The sequence below is a fragment of the Engystomops pustulosus genome, chromosome 4, assembly GCF_040894005.1.
Source record: "Engystomops pustulosus chromosome 4, aEngPut4.maternal, whole genome shotgun sequence".
In the NCBI taxonomy this organism is placed as follows: Eukaryota; Metazoa; Chordata; class Amphibia; order Anura; family Leptodactylidae; genus Engystomops; species Engystomops pustulosus.
Window position 1 is genome coordinate 14,785,874 of NC_092414.1, and position 15,465 is coordinate 14,801,338.

Below are 15,465 nucleotides of genomic sequence, written 5' to 3' on the forward strand. Positions count from 1 at the left end.
TCGCTCCTCCTCCTCCTCGGGGATAGATACGGGAGAGCTCATCTCTGGGTGGAGTCGCTGACCCCTATTGTCACCGGTATCATGGGACAGTCCGGATTTAGGGTAAATATGCACCAGCAGATGGGAAGCTGCAGGTTAGGTAACAGGATGCGGAGCACAGCCCTCCCCCCTCTCCGGTTACAACTAATATTAACCCTTTGGCCCTCCCTACCTGTAGCGCGGCACTTCCTGATCAGGTGACATTCGTGCAGGAGATCTCCACCATGGCCAGGAAGAAAGGTGAGATAGGAACGTTTTTTATTTTTGTTGGGGGGTTGCTGATTTTGATTTACCATTTTGGAGGGACCTTTACCAGCAGCCTCCTGACCTCGCTGTGCTCCCTCTTGCGCCCTCTTGGCGACTTTGCTTCATTTTTCTACTGCAAACAAGTCGCCAGATAACGAAAAAATGAAAGTTCAGCTGAAAGTTTTCAAAGAGGAAACAGAAAGTTTAATCGTTTGTGACAAGGGAGCACGACCTCGGATAAAGGGGAAGGTTGGGGGAGTTTCGGGGGGGTCATCTGTATATAGCAGCATGCTGACCAATGACTCACATCATAGGAGACATGTATAGAGGTGCTGTATGCTGAGACCACAGAGCTGACAATCTAATCGTAGAGTGTGTTCTCCACCAATCTACAGGGTATGCAGAGTCCAGCACCGGCATTGGTCCTAAATCTTAGGCGTCACTTGTGTCCGTACGAGACCTAGATGAGTCACCTGGTGGTCGTAGTCGTTCTTATCCAAAAGTTTCCAAAATTTGTTCAAAATGGACAATCCCTTTAATCTTAAAAGGGGTTGTCTATTTTGGATACTTTAATCATTTTTTTTAAAAAAGCATTCAAAAGCATTGGAAGACCCCTTTAAGAGGCGTCCGGAGTAGACGAGCCCTTTAAAGAGGCGTCCGGAGTAGACGAGCCCTTTAAAGAGGCGTCCGGAGTAGATGAGCCCTTTAAAGAGGCGCCCGGAGTAGACGAGCCCTTATAGAGATAGTTTTCCAAACTGCAGACATCCCCTTTAAGACAAATTATTGCAGATTCGCTCTCGGCAATAGGGGCCATAACATTGAGCTGACAGGGTTAAAAAAAATAATATCAAGTGAATTTGAATATATTTGCATATATTTTGTGTAATAATCTCTGTTTTCCCTCCCATAGATCCCCCGTCAAAGGAAAATCCCTACGAAGATATTGAAACTGACAGTCGGTGTCTGGGCAAGAAGTGTGTTCCCGCTTTCCCGGCCACTTTATCGTCTGTCCCCGGATCCCAAAACAAGGTAAGACACGGAATTATTATATATAAAGTAAGAATGAAAAGTAGATTTTTTTTTGCCAGAAATAGCGCCACCATTGTCTGTAGGAAATATGTGGTATTGCAGTTGAATTTATGCGCTGAACTGTAGTACCACTCACAACCCATAGAGAATGGTGGAGCTGTTTCCTCTGATATTTTGAAAGTGGTCTCTGGATTTAGACACTGGGTTCCGTATCCCTTTAAGACAGACTTTTTTTTTTTTCGTGTCCGACCCACTAGGTGCATCAGAAGTCGCCCTTCTTCAGGAGCAACTCGGAGCGTCGTAGCTTCAAACTGTTGGACATCAGAAAGCTGGGGAGAGATGGCGTGGCCTCCCCTAGTAAGCTTAGCCCTCCTTCCTCCCCGAGTAGCCCGGACGATAACTTTTTCAGCACGGGAGACCAGCAGAATGGGCGGCGGAGGAAGAAAATCCCAAAGGTATGCTTTTAAAATTCTCTTAAAGGGGCGGGGCTATACAGAATTGATAGTCACATGATCATTTACTCACCAATCGGACACAATTCGTATCACAGTTCATTGTGGGAAAGATCACATAACCGACAGTGGGCGGAGCTATAGAGACAGAAGGAAACGGCAGATTTTTAAATTTGGATGCAAACTGAGAAGAAGATGAGATCCGGTTGACAGATTCTGTAAGAGATAAACATAGGATAGATTTTGACCATTTTGGAGAATTTTTTCACTTAAAGTGCCCCGCCCCTTAACAAAACGGTGTACACATGGTTTAATAGCCCCGCCTCCTGTTTAGTTTTTAGTATATGTATGATATTTAAATCTGATACATGATTTATACATCCTGCAATCAGACATATACATGTGAAAATTCTAAAATATCTATCACAGTGCATCATGGGAAGGAGTTAGTGACCGGTCTTATAACTGACAATGGGCGGAGCTATAGAGTTTGAGCAGGAACTGGCAGATTTTTACATTTTGATTTGAATGAAGAAGTAAATGATATCCAGTTGAGTAAAATACTGACTGAGAATTTAGAAAGATGCATGAAAAAATCCTAAAATTCATATCACAGTGCATTGTGGGAAAGAGACAGCGAAAGGTCACATAACTGACAGTGGGCGGAGCTACAGAGTAAGAAGGATTCAGCAAATTTTAAAATTTGGATACAGAGAAGAAAATTTGATCTAGTTGAATAATTCTGTAAGAGGAGACACTGACTTAAAGGACATCTACCACCAGGATGAAAGACTGTATGCAAATGAGCCTGAGGGGCTCCAGACTCCATGAACACCTATGAAGTCTGGAGCCCCTCAGGCTCATTTACATACAGTCCTTCATCTTGGTGGTTGATTTTTATTTTTTAATTTTATGTAGATTTTGACAGTCCGGGGGAGATTTTACTTAAAGTGCCCCGCCTCTTAACAACATCAGAAGTCACATGGTTTCTTAGCTCCACCCCCTAACCTTATTGTATTGTCTTTTAGCATAGATATAAGATTATTACTACATGTGGTACAATACTTTAAAGTTTTTGACTGAGATTTTTTTTTTCCCCCTTAGCTGGTGATAAGGATCAATTCCATTTACGAGGCGCGACGGGGTAAGAAGAGGGTCAAGAGGTTGTCGCAGTCCGCCGACAACAACTCGGGCAGAGGTGATAACATACTCCGTCATATTATACTATATGATATAGCATATCTTAAAGGGGTTGTGCAGGATGAGCAAAGAAAACGGCTGTATTTTCATGCAAACAGCGCCACTCTTGTTCAGTGGACGTGCCTGGTATTGCAGCTCAGGTGAATTTATTTAAAGGGGTTGGTCCAAGATGTAATGTCAACAGGATATGGAATGACATGCTGAAATTGACAAAAATTAACAAAAACTGCAGTACCACACACCACCTCTAGCCCAGAGTGGCGCTGTTCCACATGTTACTATTTCATCTCCTTATATAATGGTGTTTGGTGATTATATTTGCACTATTGTTATGTCATTTGTATATTTGTTTCCTCTTCCAGTGACCGATGACAACAGCGAGTCTGACAGCGACACCGAGGAGAAGCTGAAAGGTAAATAATCTGGGGAGATTTACATAGTAAAATCCCTTTAATAACACATCGGATATACGGGACCGAGAAAAAAGGCGGGTGCAGAAGACGTAGCGCGGAGATGTCACTAGATACAGTGTGTGTTATGTTATTACCGTACAGTATAATAGTATCTGGATATTGTTACATGATTCCATGGCGTCTGTCCTCAACTTCAACTTCCTCTTATCTTTCCGTTATTATTATTGTTTATTGCGAAATGAGGAAGTGACAGATTCCGCCCCCCCCCCATAGATACTACTTTATGTTTATTTCAGTACTATTTTATTTTAAGTATGTTTTTATATATGTATATATAATATTGTATGTATTAATAATATATATAAATAAAATAAGAATGACTAAAGAGTAGTAAGATAAGATGCTAAGATACCATAATAATAATCATAATGATTTTTTTTTATCATTTCACCATTTATTACTTTTATTGTTTCTTCTACAAATATATTGTTCTTATTATTGTTACGTGAGGAGAACTTTTTTGTTTAATATTTATTATATGTGATTACTATTTAGCTTGGCATTTTATTTCGTCTATACAATTTGTTTTTATTTCTTAAATGTTTATATTGTTATATTCATCTATAATTTTTTTTATTTATATTTTATCTTCGAATTTTTTTTTTTCTTTTAATCTATACATTTTTCCTCCTCCTTTTCCTCCTCCTCCTTTTACTCCTCCTCTTCCTTTACTCTTTCTCCTCCTCCTCCTCCTTTTACTCCTCCTCTTCCTTTTACTCGTTCTCCTCCTCCTCCTTTTACTCCTCCTCTTCCTTTTACTCTTTCTCCTCCTCCTCCTCCTCCTTTTACTCTTTCTCCTCCTCCTCCTCCTCCTCCTTTTACTCTTTCTCCTCCTCCTCCTCCTCCTCCTCCTCCTCCTCCTCCTCCTCCTTTTACTCTTTCTCTTTCTCCTCCTCCTTTTACTCTTTCTCCTCCTCCTTTTACTCTTTCTCTTTCTCCTCCTCCTCCTCCTCCTTTTACTCTTTCTCTTTCTCCTCCTCCTTTTACTCTTTCTCCTCCTCCTCCTCCTTTTACTCTTTCTCCTCATCCTCCTCCTCCTTTTACTCTTTCTCCTCATCCTCCTCCTCCTTCTCCTCTTCCTCCTCCTCCTCCTTCTCCACCTCCTCCTCCTCTTCCTCCTCCTTTTACCTCCTCCTCCTCTTCCTCCTTTTCCATTTCTTCCTCCTCTTCCTCCTCCTCCTCCTCCTTCTTCTTCTTCTTCTCCTCTTCCTCCTCCTCCTTCTTCTTCTCCTCCTCCTCCTCCTCCTCCTCCTCCTCCTCCTCTTCCATTTCTTCCTCCTCCTTTTACCTCCTCCTCCTCTTCCTCCTCCTTTTACCTTCTCCTTTTACCTCCTTCTCCTTTTACCTCCTTCTCCTCTTCCTCCTTTTCCTTTTACCTCCTTCTCCTCTTCCTCCTTTTCCTTCTCCTCCTTTTCCTTTTACCTCCTTCTCCTCTTCCTCCTTTTCCTTCTCCTCTTCTTATTATTTTCTTATTTCATTTATATATATTTCATATTTATCATGTCTGCAGCCGCTGTTAGTGTTGGGATGTGTAACCTGTGTCTTCCTTTCTCCTCAGCCCATAGCGAGAGGCTGGTGCACGTGAAATCCCGCATGAGCCTCACCCCGCGCTATCACACTCTGGAGCGCGACCTCATCGAGTACCAGGAGCGGCAGCTGTTTGAGTATTTTGTGGTGGTTTCCCTCCAGAAGAAGCCAACGGGAACCGTCTACGTACCCGAGATCACCCAGCAGTTCCCTCTCAAGGTGCGGCTTAACTCAGAGCCCGTGTTTTGTTTTTTTTTTGTTGTTGTTTTTTATTCCACGTTTAGCTCTGAATTTGAAAGTGGGTGGGGCTTAATTCAAGAGGTGGGGCCTCCCACTGCTTAAAATGCAAATGCAATGGTAAAAAGTCAAACAGTCTGACTCACGCCTGACTTACACACAAAAACGTTTCCGTTTTTTTAAGTGTTCTGCCTCTTTAAGAAAGTGGGTGTGGCTTTACAGAAGGGGTGGAGTCTCCCATCACTAGAAATGCGATTGAAAAAGTCACAGGCTCTCTAAAAATTGTGTCTTTTATAGTTCACTGCCTGTTTAACAAAGTGGGTGGGGCTTATCGGAAGGGGTGGGGCATCCCAACACTAGAAGTGCAATGCAAAAAGTCAAAGGTCCTTACTCGTACCTTTCATAGTTTACTGCCTTTTTTTTTAATAAAGTGGGTGCGGCTTTTCAGAAGGGGTGGGGCCTCCTACCGCCAGAATTTTCATTAAAAAATGTTACCTACTTTTTTTTTTTTTCAATTTTATGCCAGCACTTTATCAAAAAAGTGGGCAGGTTCATCAGAAGGGGAGGAGCCTCTTAAAGCAGTAAAAAAAAAAAGTTGCATAGAATTTTGTGCCGTGCCTAGATTGTTTGTCAAAAAAGTGGGAGGGTTTATCAGGAAGGCGGGTGCCGAATGGATGGATGATACCATTCCCCTTACAAAGGGGAGTGTCCCTACCTCATCATGGTATCACCCGGTTGTAACATTAGAGGAATGACACGATCATGAATTTAGTTTCGCTGCTTCCACCCGTCTGGGATCCCCGTTGGCGCTAATTCTCCGACTCCAACTTTTTACATTTCAGTTGGAAAGATCGTTCAAGTTCATGAGAGAAGCCGGCGACCAGTTCAAAGCCATCCCCCAGTTCTGCTTCCCGGACGCCAAGGACTGGTCTCCTGTCAGTCAGTTTGAGAGGTAACGTGCAGGATCGGGGGAGGGGTTCTGATACTCGTGATATTATTACTTCTCACAGCTGGAGGTTTGCTACATTGTATCAGCGATTGGATTTCTGAGTTCCCCATTGATTATTGAATCACAAGATATTTGGGGTTTTATAAGATGAGGATTGTAGTCCTTTTTATGAGCACTTACCAGGTTTTATTCCTTGCAGCGAGACCTTCTCCTTCGTGCTGACCGGTGAGGACGGCAGCCGACGTTTCGGCTACTGTAGGCGACTCCTGGTAAGTGACTTCCTGAATAACATGTACACCCGTATCTGCGAAGTTATGATGATATGGGGATAAATATTCTAGGATTGTAGACATGGGGGCGTGTCCTCACACTGCTGTGCTCTGTACTCTCTGCAGGTAGTGTTTGTTATTGTCTTTGGAGAAATGTGTAATCATACCTCACACTTCTGTGCTCTGTGCTCTCTGCAGCCAGTGTTAGGTATTGTCCCTGGAGAGATGTGTAATTAGACCTCACACTGCTGTGCTCTGTGCTGTCTGCAGCCAGCGTTAGGTGATTGTCCCTGGAGAGATGTGTAATCAGACCTCACACTTCTGTGGTCTGTGCTCTCTGCAGCCAGTGTTTGGTATTGTCCATGGAGAGATGTGTAATCATACCTCACACTGCTGTGCTCTGTGCTCTCTGCAGTCAGTGTTAGGTATGGTCCCTGGAGAGATGTGTAATCAGACCTTTTGCAGCATGACTGTGATACATGGATAGATATTTATTTTCCAGGATTGTAGTAATGGAGGTGGGTCCTAACACTGCTGTGCATTTAGTCTCTGCATTGAACTCCTTTGCAGCTCTTCCCACCTCCGCAGCTCTTCTGCTGTGCCCTGAATGACTGTAGTATTCAATCAAAGCCTTCTATTTCTCATAAGGGAGGGGCTGCAGAGGAGTTCTCTAAAGAGGGCACAACAGTGTGAGGACAGCTACAATCCTGGAATATACGTGCATTTTCACAGTATTTCTTCTACTAAGAGCATACACTATGATTTTGTAGATCTCCAGGGACAATAGCTAACACTGACCGCAATTCAAGAAGAGAGAGAGCACAGAGCACAGCAGTGTGAGGACACCCCCCCCCCCCCCTTTGCTACAATCCTGGAATTTTGAAACCGTGGTGTGGAATTTATAGACTTAAGTATATAAGAAACTTGCAACTTGTCAAAAGTTCAGCTCCGCCTACCGTGAAAACGTCTTCAAGCCCAAGGCTAGAGAGTGACTGACCCATAAAGGGGCGGAGCATTTTGCACATGAATGGTGACCACATTTTACTTGATTTACTTCAAGGGCAGGTCGCAGTCATTAGACTAGTTGTTGATGATGTTGACCCTCACGACAATATATTTTTTTTTGTGTTTTTATCTGACGACCTCTACTGGCGGTCACGTGTACTACACCCTGTATGTACAGCACCGTATGAGCATAACTTTCTATACTGAAGCTACTAGGGATAGCACATAAGTAACAGATATAAGTGTCTTAAAGGGGTATTCCCCTTTTTTTTTTTTTTTTTTTATTGTGACCCAGTCCTTAAAGGGGTTGTCCATTTTATGCAGAATGCTAAAATAAATTAAAATATTTTTTTCTACATTTATTTTACTCTAAAGCCGAGCGGCAAAGGGAATCGTCTTCCTGAAGTGTACTGCATCGTGAGCCGCCTCGGATGCTTCAACCTCTTCTCCAAGGTAATGTTCTCTACAATGGGAAGAATCGGGGTTAATATTCTTGGATTCAAATTTTTCCATAGATTGTAAAAAAAAAAAAATATTTCTTCCGGGAAACAGTGCCACACTTGGCTCTAGGTGGTATCTGGTACTGCAGCTCGATTCTATTGAATTGAATGAGACTGAGCTGCAATACCAGTAACAACCTGTGGACAGATGTGGCGCTGTTTTTTTTAATTAAATAAATCCTGCCACAAATGTGTCAAGATACCATCACAACATGATAGCGCCACCTATGACCAGTACCAGTACTGCACGTTATATTGTGATATGCCCGCAGATCCTGGACGAGGTGGAGAAAAGAAGAGGCATCTCCCCCGCTCTGGTGCAGCCCTTTATGAGAGCCATCATAGACGCCCCCTTCCCCGCTCTAGGACGCAAGATTTCTGTGAAAAATTTCCTGCCAGGATCGGGAACAGAGGTATGGAGTTTATTTTTTCAATAAAAATAAAAAATTTTACTCCTCCTGAAATTGGATGTTAAAATGATGCAGATATGTGATGAATCAAACCGTATACGGATGCCCCCCTCCATTGAGATGGGATATGGCCACACCCAGTTGTCAATTCATTCTTGAATTTCCAGGAAGAATAATAGAGGGAGACGTAATACAGTCTTGTCTATATAGGGGGAGCTCTCTGCTTTTTTTACCACCTCCTGGTTTCTTCCTAGGTGATTGAGCTGTGCCGACCCCTGGACTCTAGGCTTGAACACGTAGATTTTGACGCCCTCTTCTCCACGCTCAGCGTACGGCACCTCATCCAGGTCTTCGCCTCTCTACTCTTAGAAAGACGAGTCATTTTCATGGCAGACACCCTCAGGTAAACCCTATTGTCAGTCTAACTATATTGCTTCCATTCAGTGCAGGGGACCTTAATAGTTAGGGAAGCTTCTTGCACTTCCCAGCATTCCTTGTTTCCAGTCTATAGTCAGGGAAGCTTCTTGCACTTCCCAGCATTCCTTGTTTCCAGTCTATAGTCAGGGAAGCTGCTTGCTCTTTCCAGCATTCCTTGTTTCCAGTCTATAGTCGGTGAAGCTGCTTGCACTTCCCAGCATTCCTTGTTTCCAGTCTATAGTCATTGAAGCTGCTTGCACTTCCCAGCATTCCTTGTTTCCAGTCTATAGTCATTGAAGCTGCTTGCTCTTCCCAGAATTCCTTGTTTCCAGTCTATAGTCAGGGAAGCTGCTTGCTCTTCCCAGCATTCCTTGTTTCCAGTCTATAGTCAGTGAAGCTGCTTGCTCTTCCCAGAATTCCTTGTTTCCAGTCTATAGTCAGGGAAGCTGCTTGCTCTTCCCAGCATTCCTTGTTTCCAGTCTATAGTCAGAGAAGCTGCTTGCACTTCCCAGCATTCCTTATTTCCAGTCTATGTGAAGGGCTATTCCATCTCAGAAATCAAATGCGGTTTACTATTATAATAGTGATGCTTTGCTGTCTCTGGCTGCCAGGAAGAGCTTACAGAGGGAAGAGGAGGAGCTCTAGATTATTGAATTATAAAAAGATGGAAGAGCGTATACAAATTTGCAGAAGCTGATCCAACAAGATTATTTGAACATTTTAACCAATCAGGAATTATTTACTCCAAGGGTGAGAGTGGGTGAGATCACTTCTTGTCATTGACTGCCAGGAAGAACTAACAGATGGAAGGGGTGGAGCCTGTAGATTATTTAATTATAGAAAGCATTCAGAGAGTATGAAAGCTTTGATGAATCAACCCACACAGCTAGATCACTCCTCCAAAAATCAAGAATCTGAAAGCGGAGTTTGGGTTCCTCCTGATATTATTTATTGCCAGGAAGTGCAAACAGCGGGAAGGGGAGGAGCCTCTAGATGACCAAATTATAACATAACATAAGAGAATACAAAAACTTTGAGGAACTAAATTCTGGAAACAAAATTTCAGCGCAAATAGAATTTGATCGAGGGGTGAGTTCACTTGCCAGGAAGCCTTAAATGAGTGAAGGGGAGGAGCCTGTAGATGATCACAAAGAAGGGGAGGAGCATCTAGATGATCACATTATGGAAATCAAGCTGAGAGTTTGAAAACTTTGAGGAAATGATCTAGAAACAAAATGTACCCACCAACAAGGACTGCTTCCCTTAAGGAGCGGGGTGGGTTCATTTCCTGTAACTGCCTGCCAGGAAGTGCTAACAAAGGGAAGGGGAGGAGCTGCTAGATGATCAAATTATAGAAAGCCTGAATAAAGGGTATGAAAACTTTGAGGATCTGAACCAGAAAGAATCTAGAATTCCTCATCCCCTTAGTGAACTGGTGCAGGTTCTCTTGCTATCATTGTCTTCCAGGAAGTGCTAATAGGAAAGAGGGGAGGGGCCTCTAAAGGATCCCAAAGAAGGGGAGGAGCCTCTAGATGATCACATTATGGAAAGCAAGTTGAATATATTGAGGAAATGATCCAGAAACAAAATTTAGCCATCAACAATGTCTCCTTCCCATGGTGTGCTGGGAGAGGTTCAAGTCCAGTCATTGACTGCCAGGAAGTGCAAACAAAGGAAGGGGAGGAGCTTGTAGATGACTAAGCTACAGAAAATAAACCGGGAGTATGAAAACTTTAGATTGAGAAATAAAATTTAGCCAAATAAGACTGTCGCATCCTCTTGGTAAGAGCTATAGGTTCTCTTGCTGTTATTGACTGCCAGGAAGAGCTAACTGATCGAAAGGGGAGGAGCCTGTAGTAAGGGAGGAGCCTCTCGATGATCAAGCTATACATAGTAAGAAGAAAATATGAAAACTTTGAGGAATAGATCAAGAAACAAAATGTAGCCTTCAACAATGTCTCCTTCCCTTGATAAGAGGGGACCAGTTCACATCCAGTCACTGACTGCCGGGAAGCGCTAACAAAGGAAGGGGAGGAGCTTCTAGATGACTACATCATAGAAAGCAAATAGAGTATAAAAAACTTAGAGGAACTGATTAAGAAATAAAATGAAGAATAAGAATGTTGCATCCTCTTGCTATTATTGACTACCAGGAAGAGCTACCGGATGGAAATGGGCGGAGCCTGTAGATTATCACAGAGAAGGGGAGGAGCCTCTAGATGACCAATCTACAGAAAGCAAGCAGAGAGTGTGTAAACTTTGAGGAACTGAGCAAAAAAGCCTAGAATACCTCATCTCTTGGGTGGATTCTCTTGCTGTCATTGACTGCCAGGAAGTGCTAACATAGGGAAGGGGAGGAGCCACTAGATAATCACGTTATATTTCAGAGGAACTTTTTTTTTTTGTCCCCCCCCATCCAGTTTCCTGATGATGAAAGAGTTAAGCACGAAGCATTTTTTTGGGCTTCTTTTCCTGTTGTGTTGTCAGGGAAACGGCTGTAAACATGGCGGCGTTTTGCGCTGATGTCACCCGGCGTATCATTATGGAGTGTTGTATACGCAGCCGGATTCTGGGCTCCGCTCCAGGAATGTCTCTTCTCGGAGTGACTAGTGATGCCTCGGCTCCGGCCTTATACATTATATATATATATAATACCGCCATCACACTAACGTCTTCAGATTGATGAACTACGGAGAAGACGGATCCAGTCACTTGTTATCCTGACACAATGCGGAAAGAATTCCGTGTTCTATCGTGTGTCAGTCTTTACTGTCAGCCTGGAATTCTATTCCGAGGCAAGTACAGTGACACATGGGGGACATCTGCTAACTCCCTGCTCTCCTTATACAACCTACAGATGACAGATGTGACAATGTCATGCAGATCCTCACGTATATTAGATTGTGGGAAAGCTGGGTGGCTACCACTACAACCGCCACTATAAAGACTTCTTGTCACCCAGCTTTTCCTCACAAGTTCTTTAGTTAGTCATTTTGGAATCTAGGAAATCTGGGCCCTAAAGTGATATAGAAATATTTCTCGTTCTGGAGTCTGGGAAAGCTGGGTGACTACCACTACAGCCACCACAATAAAGACTTCTTGTCACCCAGCTTTTCCTCACAAGTTCTTTAGTTAATCAGTCTGGAATCTAGGAAATCTGGGCCGTAAGGCGATATAGAAATGTTTGTCGTTCTGGAGTCTGGGAAAGCTGGGTGGCTACCACTGCAACTGCTTTACCAGACGCCTGATTGGCAAGCGTACTGAGCTCTTCAGTTTTATATAGAAGTCATTCTGGAATCTAGGAAAGCTGGGTCACTAAAAATTCTAGTCACTTGGCTTTCTTAGTGACTAGTTCTTTAATAACATAGAAGGGAAATCATTCTGAGAATCTAGGAAAGTTGTGTGACTAAGCCTACTGTTATAAAAAGTGTCACCCAGCTTTCCAAGATAAACCCTTCAATGTAACTCCTGGATGGCAAGATTGTTTTAGTTCTGCAGTGATATAGAAATAGCCGTCATTCTGGAGTCTAGGAAAGCTGGGTGATGAAGCTCTATCTCCACCACTCATACCTGCAGAGTGGTTGTCACGCAGCTTTCCCTGAATCCTGAATGACAATTCTCTTTCATTTTCAAGTTTTGAAAAAAAATCGGTCTCTAAGATTAATATTTGCAGTATATATTGGTGCATTGGCACTCAGCTTTCCTAGACTCCTGAATAATAAACCTTGCTGTATATCGAAGCAGGTTGGCCAGTCAGGATGCGTCACTCTGGCACCTGGGAAAGATGGGTGATCACCACTACACTTATTTATGCTGCAGCTATTATCTTTGGCAACCCATCTTTCCCAGACTCCAGGATGATAACACTTTGTAGCTCACTACAAATAAGAAGACATTTGGGAGCCCTGGAAAGCTGGGTGATCATATATATTTCCAGTTGGTTGCATAACTGAGAAGGTTTGTCATTCAGGAGCCTAGGAAAGTTGGGTAATCACAAATCTTTCAAGTTTTCTTCTTAACTGGCCAGATTACCATTGAGGACCCTGGAAAATCTGGGTGATCAGATGTTTAAACGTTTCATTTGTTGCATAACTGAGCATATTTACCGTTCAGGAGCCTGGGAAAGATGGGTGATCATAGACATTTCAAGATCACAGCATAACTGAGCAGGCTTGCCATTTAGGAGCATAGTAGAACTGGGTGATCACAAATATTTCAAATTTGTTGCACAACTAAGCAGGCTTACTACCATTCTGAAGCCTGGGAAAGTTGGGTGATCACTGCTGCACATATTTAGCCTAGAACTATTATCCTTGGATAATGGTAACTCTTTGTAGATGACTACATATATGCAGGATAGTCATTCAGGAGCCCGGGAAAGCTGAGTAACCACCACTGCATTAAAAGATGTTGAGCTTAAAGGGGTCCTGAGCCACCACTAGGGGGAGCTCTTTGCAGTCAGATGTATACACTTGCCATAGATTCCAATTATGGGTGAATATTTCACTTATTAACTCTTCCCCTTCCCTTCCAGCACCTTGTCCAAGTGCTGCCACGCCATGGTGGCGCTGATCTACCCGTTCGCCTGGCAGCACACCTACATACCTGTGCTCCCGCCATCAATGATCGACATTGTCTGCTCCCCCACCCCGTTCCTCATCGGGCTCCTGTCCAGCTCCCTGCCTCGTCTGAAGGAGCTGCCAGTGGAGGAGGTGAGTCCAAGATGATCAAATGGTAAAAAAGTCCAAAGTTCTGGACCCATTATTAATAGTTCTGAATAAGGATCCAAACTTTTACTGACACAGGGATCCATATTCATTAAATTGGAAAAAATAACTGCCGGCAGCCACCACCAGGGGGAGCTCTCGGCAGACAGATGTATACACTTGGCTAGCTATTATACATCTGTATGCAGTGAGCTCCTGAGCTCCCCCTAGTGGTGGCTGAATGTGGAGAAAAATATTTAGAATAAATCTACATTATTAAAGGGATATTCACATCTCATCTTCTCACTTTATAACTGGTCTGGGATGCCCTCACCCTGCTGTTCCCTTGCTATAGGTGACAGAGCTGTGGGGGTGGGTTGCACCACTGCAATCGCCTTGATTCACAGGATCGGGGGTAGCAGGATACCTTTTTTAAATAGAATTTATAATCAGTTTTTGCTATATGAGACTGCAGACCGTGTTAGTTATAACAGCAGGATTTTAGGACTTGGTCTGGGGAGAGGGGGCGTGTCCTAACACTGCTGTGCTCTTAGCTCCCAAATTAACCTAGTGTAAAGCCCCTCTCCATTTGTTATGATTGCCATATGTGCTATACCAATATCTGAAAGCAATGGCTTAATTGTGGCTCAATGCAGAGAACAAAGGGCAAAGCTGTGTTAGGACACGCCCCCAATATCAGGGAATGCTAGAAGTGGTAGTTACACACAAGCTGAGTAGCCACAGTTTAAAGACCCGTATTCTAACTATCAGAGCCGACCCGTGTCCTCACACTGCTGTGCTCGTATCTCTCTGCTTTAAGCTACTCCATAGCCCCTCCCCATTGCTCTAAGTGACTGCTGTAGTGTCAAACCAGTATCCTGCTACAGTCATTACGTAGAGCACAGAGTAGTGTCTATGGAGCAATACATTGCAGAGAGCAAAGAGCACAGCAGCGTTAGGACATGTCACAAAAGTCAGGGAATGCTAGTTTCACACCAGCTGGGTGGCTTGGGAACAATTCATTGTGGAGAGCTTAGAGCACAGCAGTGTTAGGACTTGCCCCCAACATCAATGGATGCTGGAAGCTGTAGTTTTACACCAGCTGGAGTGGAACAAGTTAGAGACTCGTGTTAGCAGAGATGGTAGGTTAATTTGGGAGCTAAGAGCACAGCAGTGTTAGGACACGCCCCCGAGCTCTGGAAATGCCATTCACTGTTGAGAGCTAAGAGCGCAGCAGTGTTAGGACACGCCCCCAACCTCTGGAAATGCCATTCATTGTGGAGAGCTAAGAGCACAGCAGTGTTAGGACACGCCCCCAAGCTCTGGAAATGCCATTCATTGTGGAGAACTAAGAGCGCAGCAGTGTTAGGACACGCCCTTAAGCTCTGGAAATGCCATTCATTGTGGAGAACTAAGAGCACAGCAGTGTTAGGACACACCCCCAACCTCTGCAAATGCAATTCACTGTGGAGAGCTAAGAGCACAGCAGTGTTAGGATACGCCCCCAAGCTCTGCAAATGCCATTCACTGTGGAGAGCTAAGAGCGCAGCAGTGTTAGGATACACCCCCAAGCTCTGGAAATGCCATTCATTGTGGAGAACTAAGAGCACAGCAGTGTTAGGACACGCCCCCAACCTCTGCAAATGCAATTCACTGTGAAGAGCTAAGAGCACAGCAGTGTTAAGACACGCCCCCAATTTCAGCTAATGCTAGAAGTTATCGTTTTGCACCAGCTGGGTGCCACATGTTAGAGACCCGTGTTCTATCAGAACCTCTGCTATCACAGGAGGACGTTGTATCCGCTCCCCGCACACAGGAGAGAAATAATCGCTGCAATTAACCCATGGCTTCCGGCAGCAGAAGAAAGAGGCGACTCCTGCCAAAACTAACACTGCACTGGGGTGTAACGTCTTCACATCGGACCCATGGGGAGAGGCGGGGTGTGCAGGGGAGGTGTGAACAGTGCCGCAGAGTCCAGTGTCAGAGCAGGGCAGTATGACCTTAAA

At 43.9% G+C, this 15,465-nt stretch overlaps 1 protein-coding gene across 2 annotated transcripts in view; it reads left to right on the forward strand.

Moving 5' to 3' along the window:
- Positions 1 to 15,465, forward strand: part of DENND2A (DENN domain containing 2A) — a 73,194-nt gene that overhangs the window by 52,534 nt on the left and 5,195 nt on the right. For both annotated transcript variants that reach the window (XM_072145247.1, XM_072145248.1), the window contains exons 5-15: positions 1,196 to 1,314; positions 1,572 to 1,769; positions 2,871 to 2,964; positions 3,329 to 3,379; positions 4,998 to 5,185; positions 6,046 to 6,155; positions 6,352 to 6,421; positions 7,802 to 7,879; positions 8,199 to 8,339; positions 8,591 to 8,739; positions 13,288 to 13,465. In XM_072145247.1, coding sequence (XP_072001348.1) covers positions 1,196 to 1,314; positions 1,572 to 1,769; positions 2,871 to 2,964; positions 3,329 to 3,379; positions 4,998 to 5,185; positions 6,046 to 6,155; positions 6,352 to 6,421; positions 7,802 to 7,879; positions 8,199 to 8,339; positions 8,591 to 8,739; positions 13,288 to 13,465 — 1,376 coding nt within the window. The remainder of the gene's footprint in view (positions 1 to 1,195; positions 1,315 to 1,571; positions 1,770 to 2,870; positions 2,965 to 3,328; positions 3,380 to 4,997; positions 5,186 to 6,045; positions 6,156 to 6,351; positions 6,422 to 7,801; positions 7,880 to 8,198; positions 8,340 to 8,590; positions 8,740 to 13,287; positions 13,466 to 15,465) is intronic.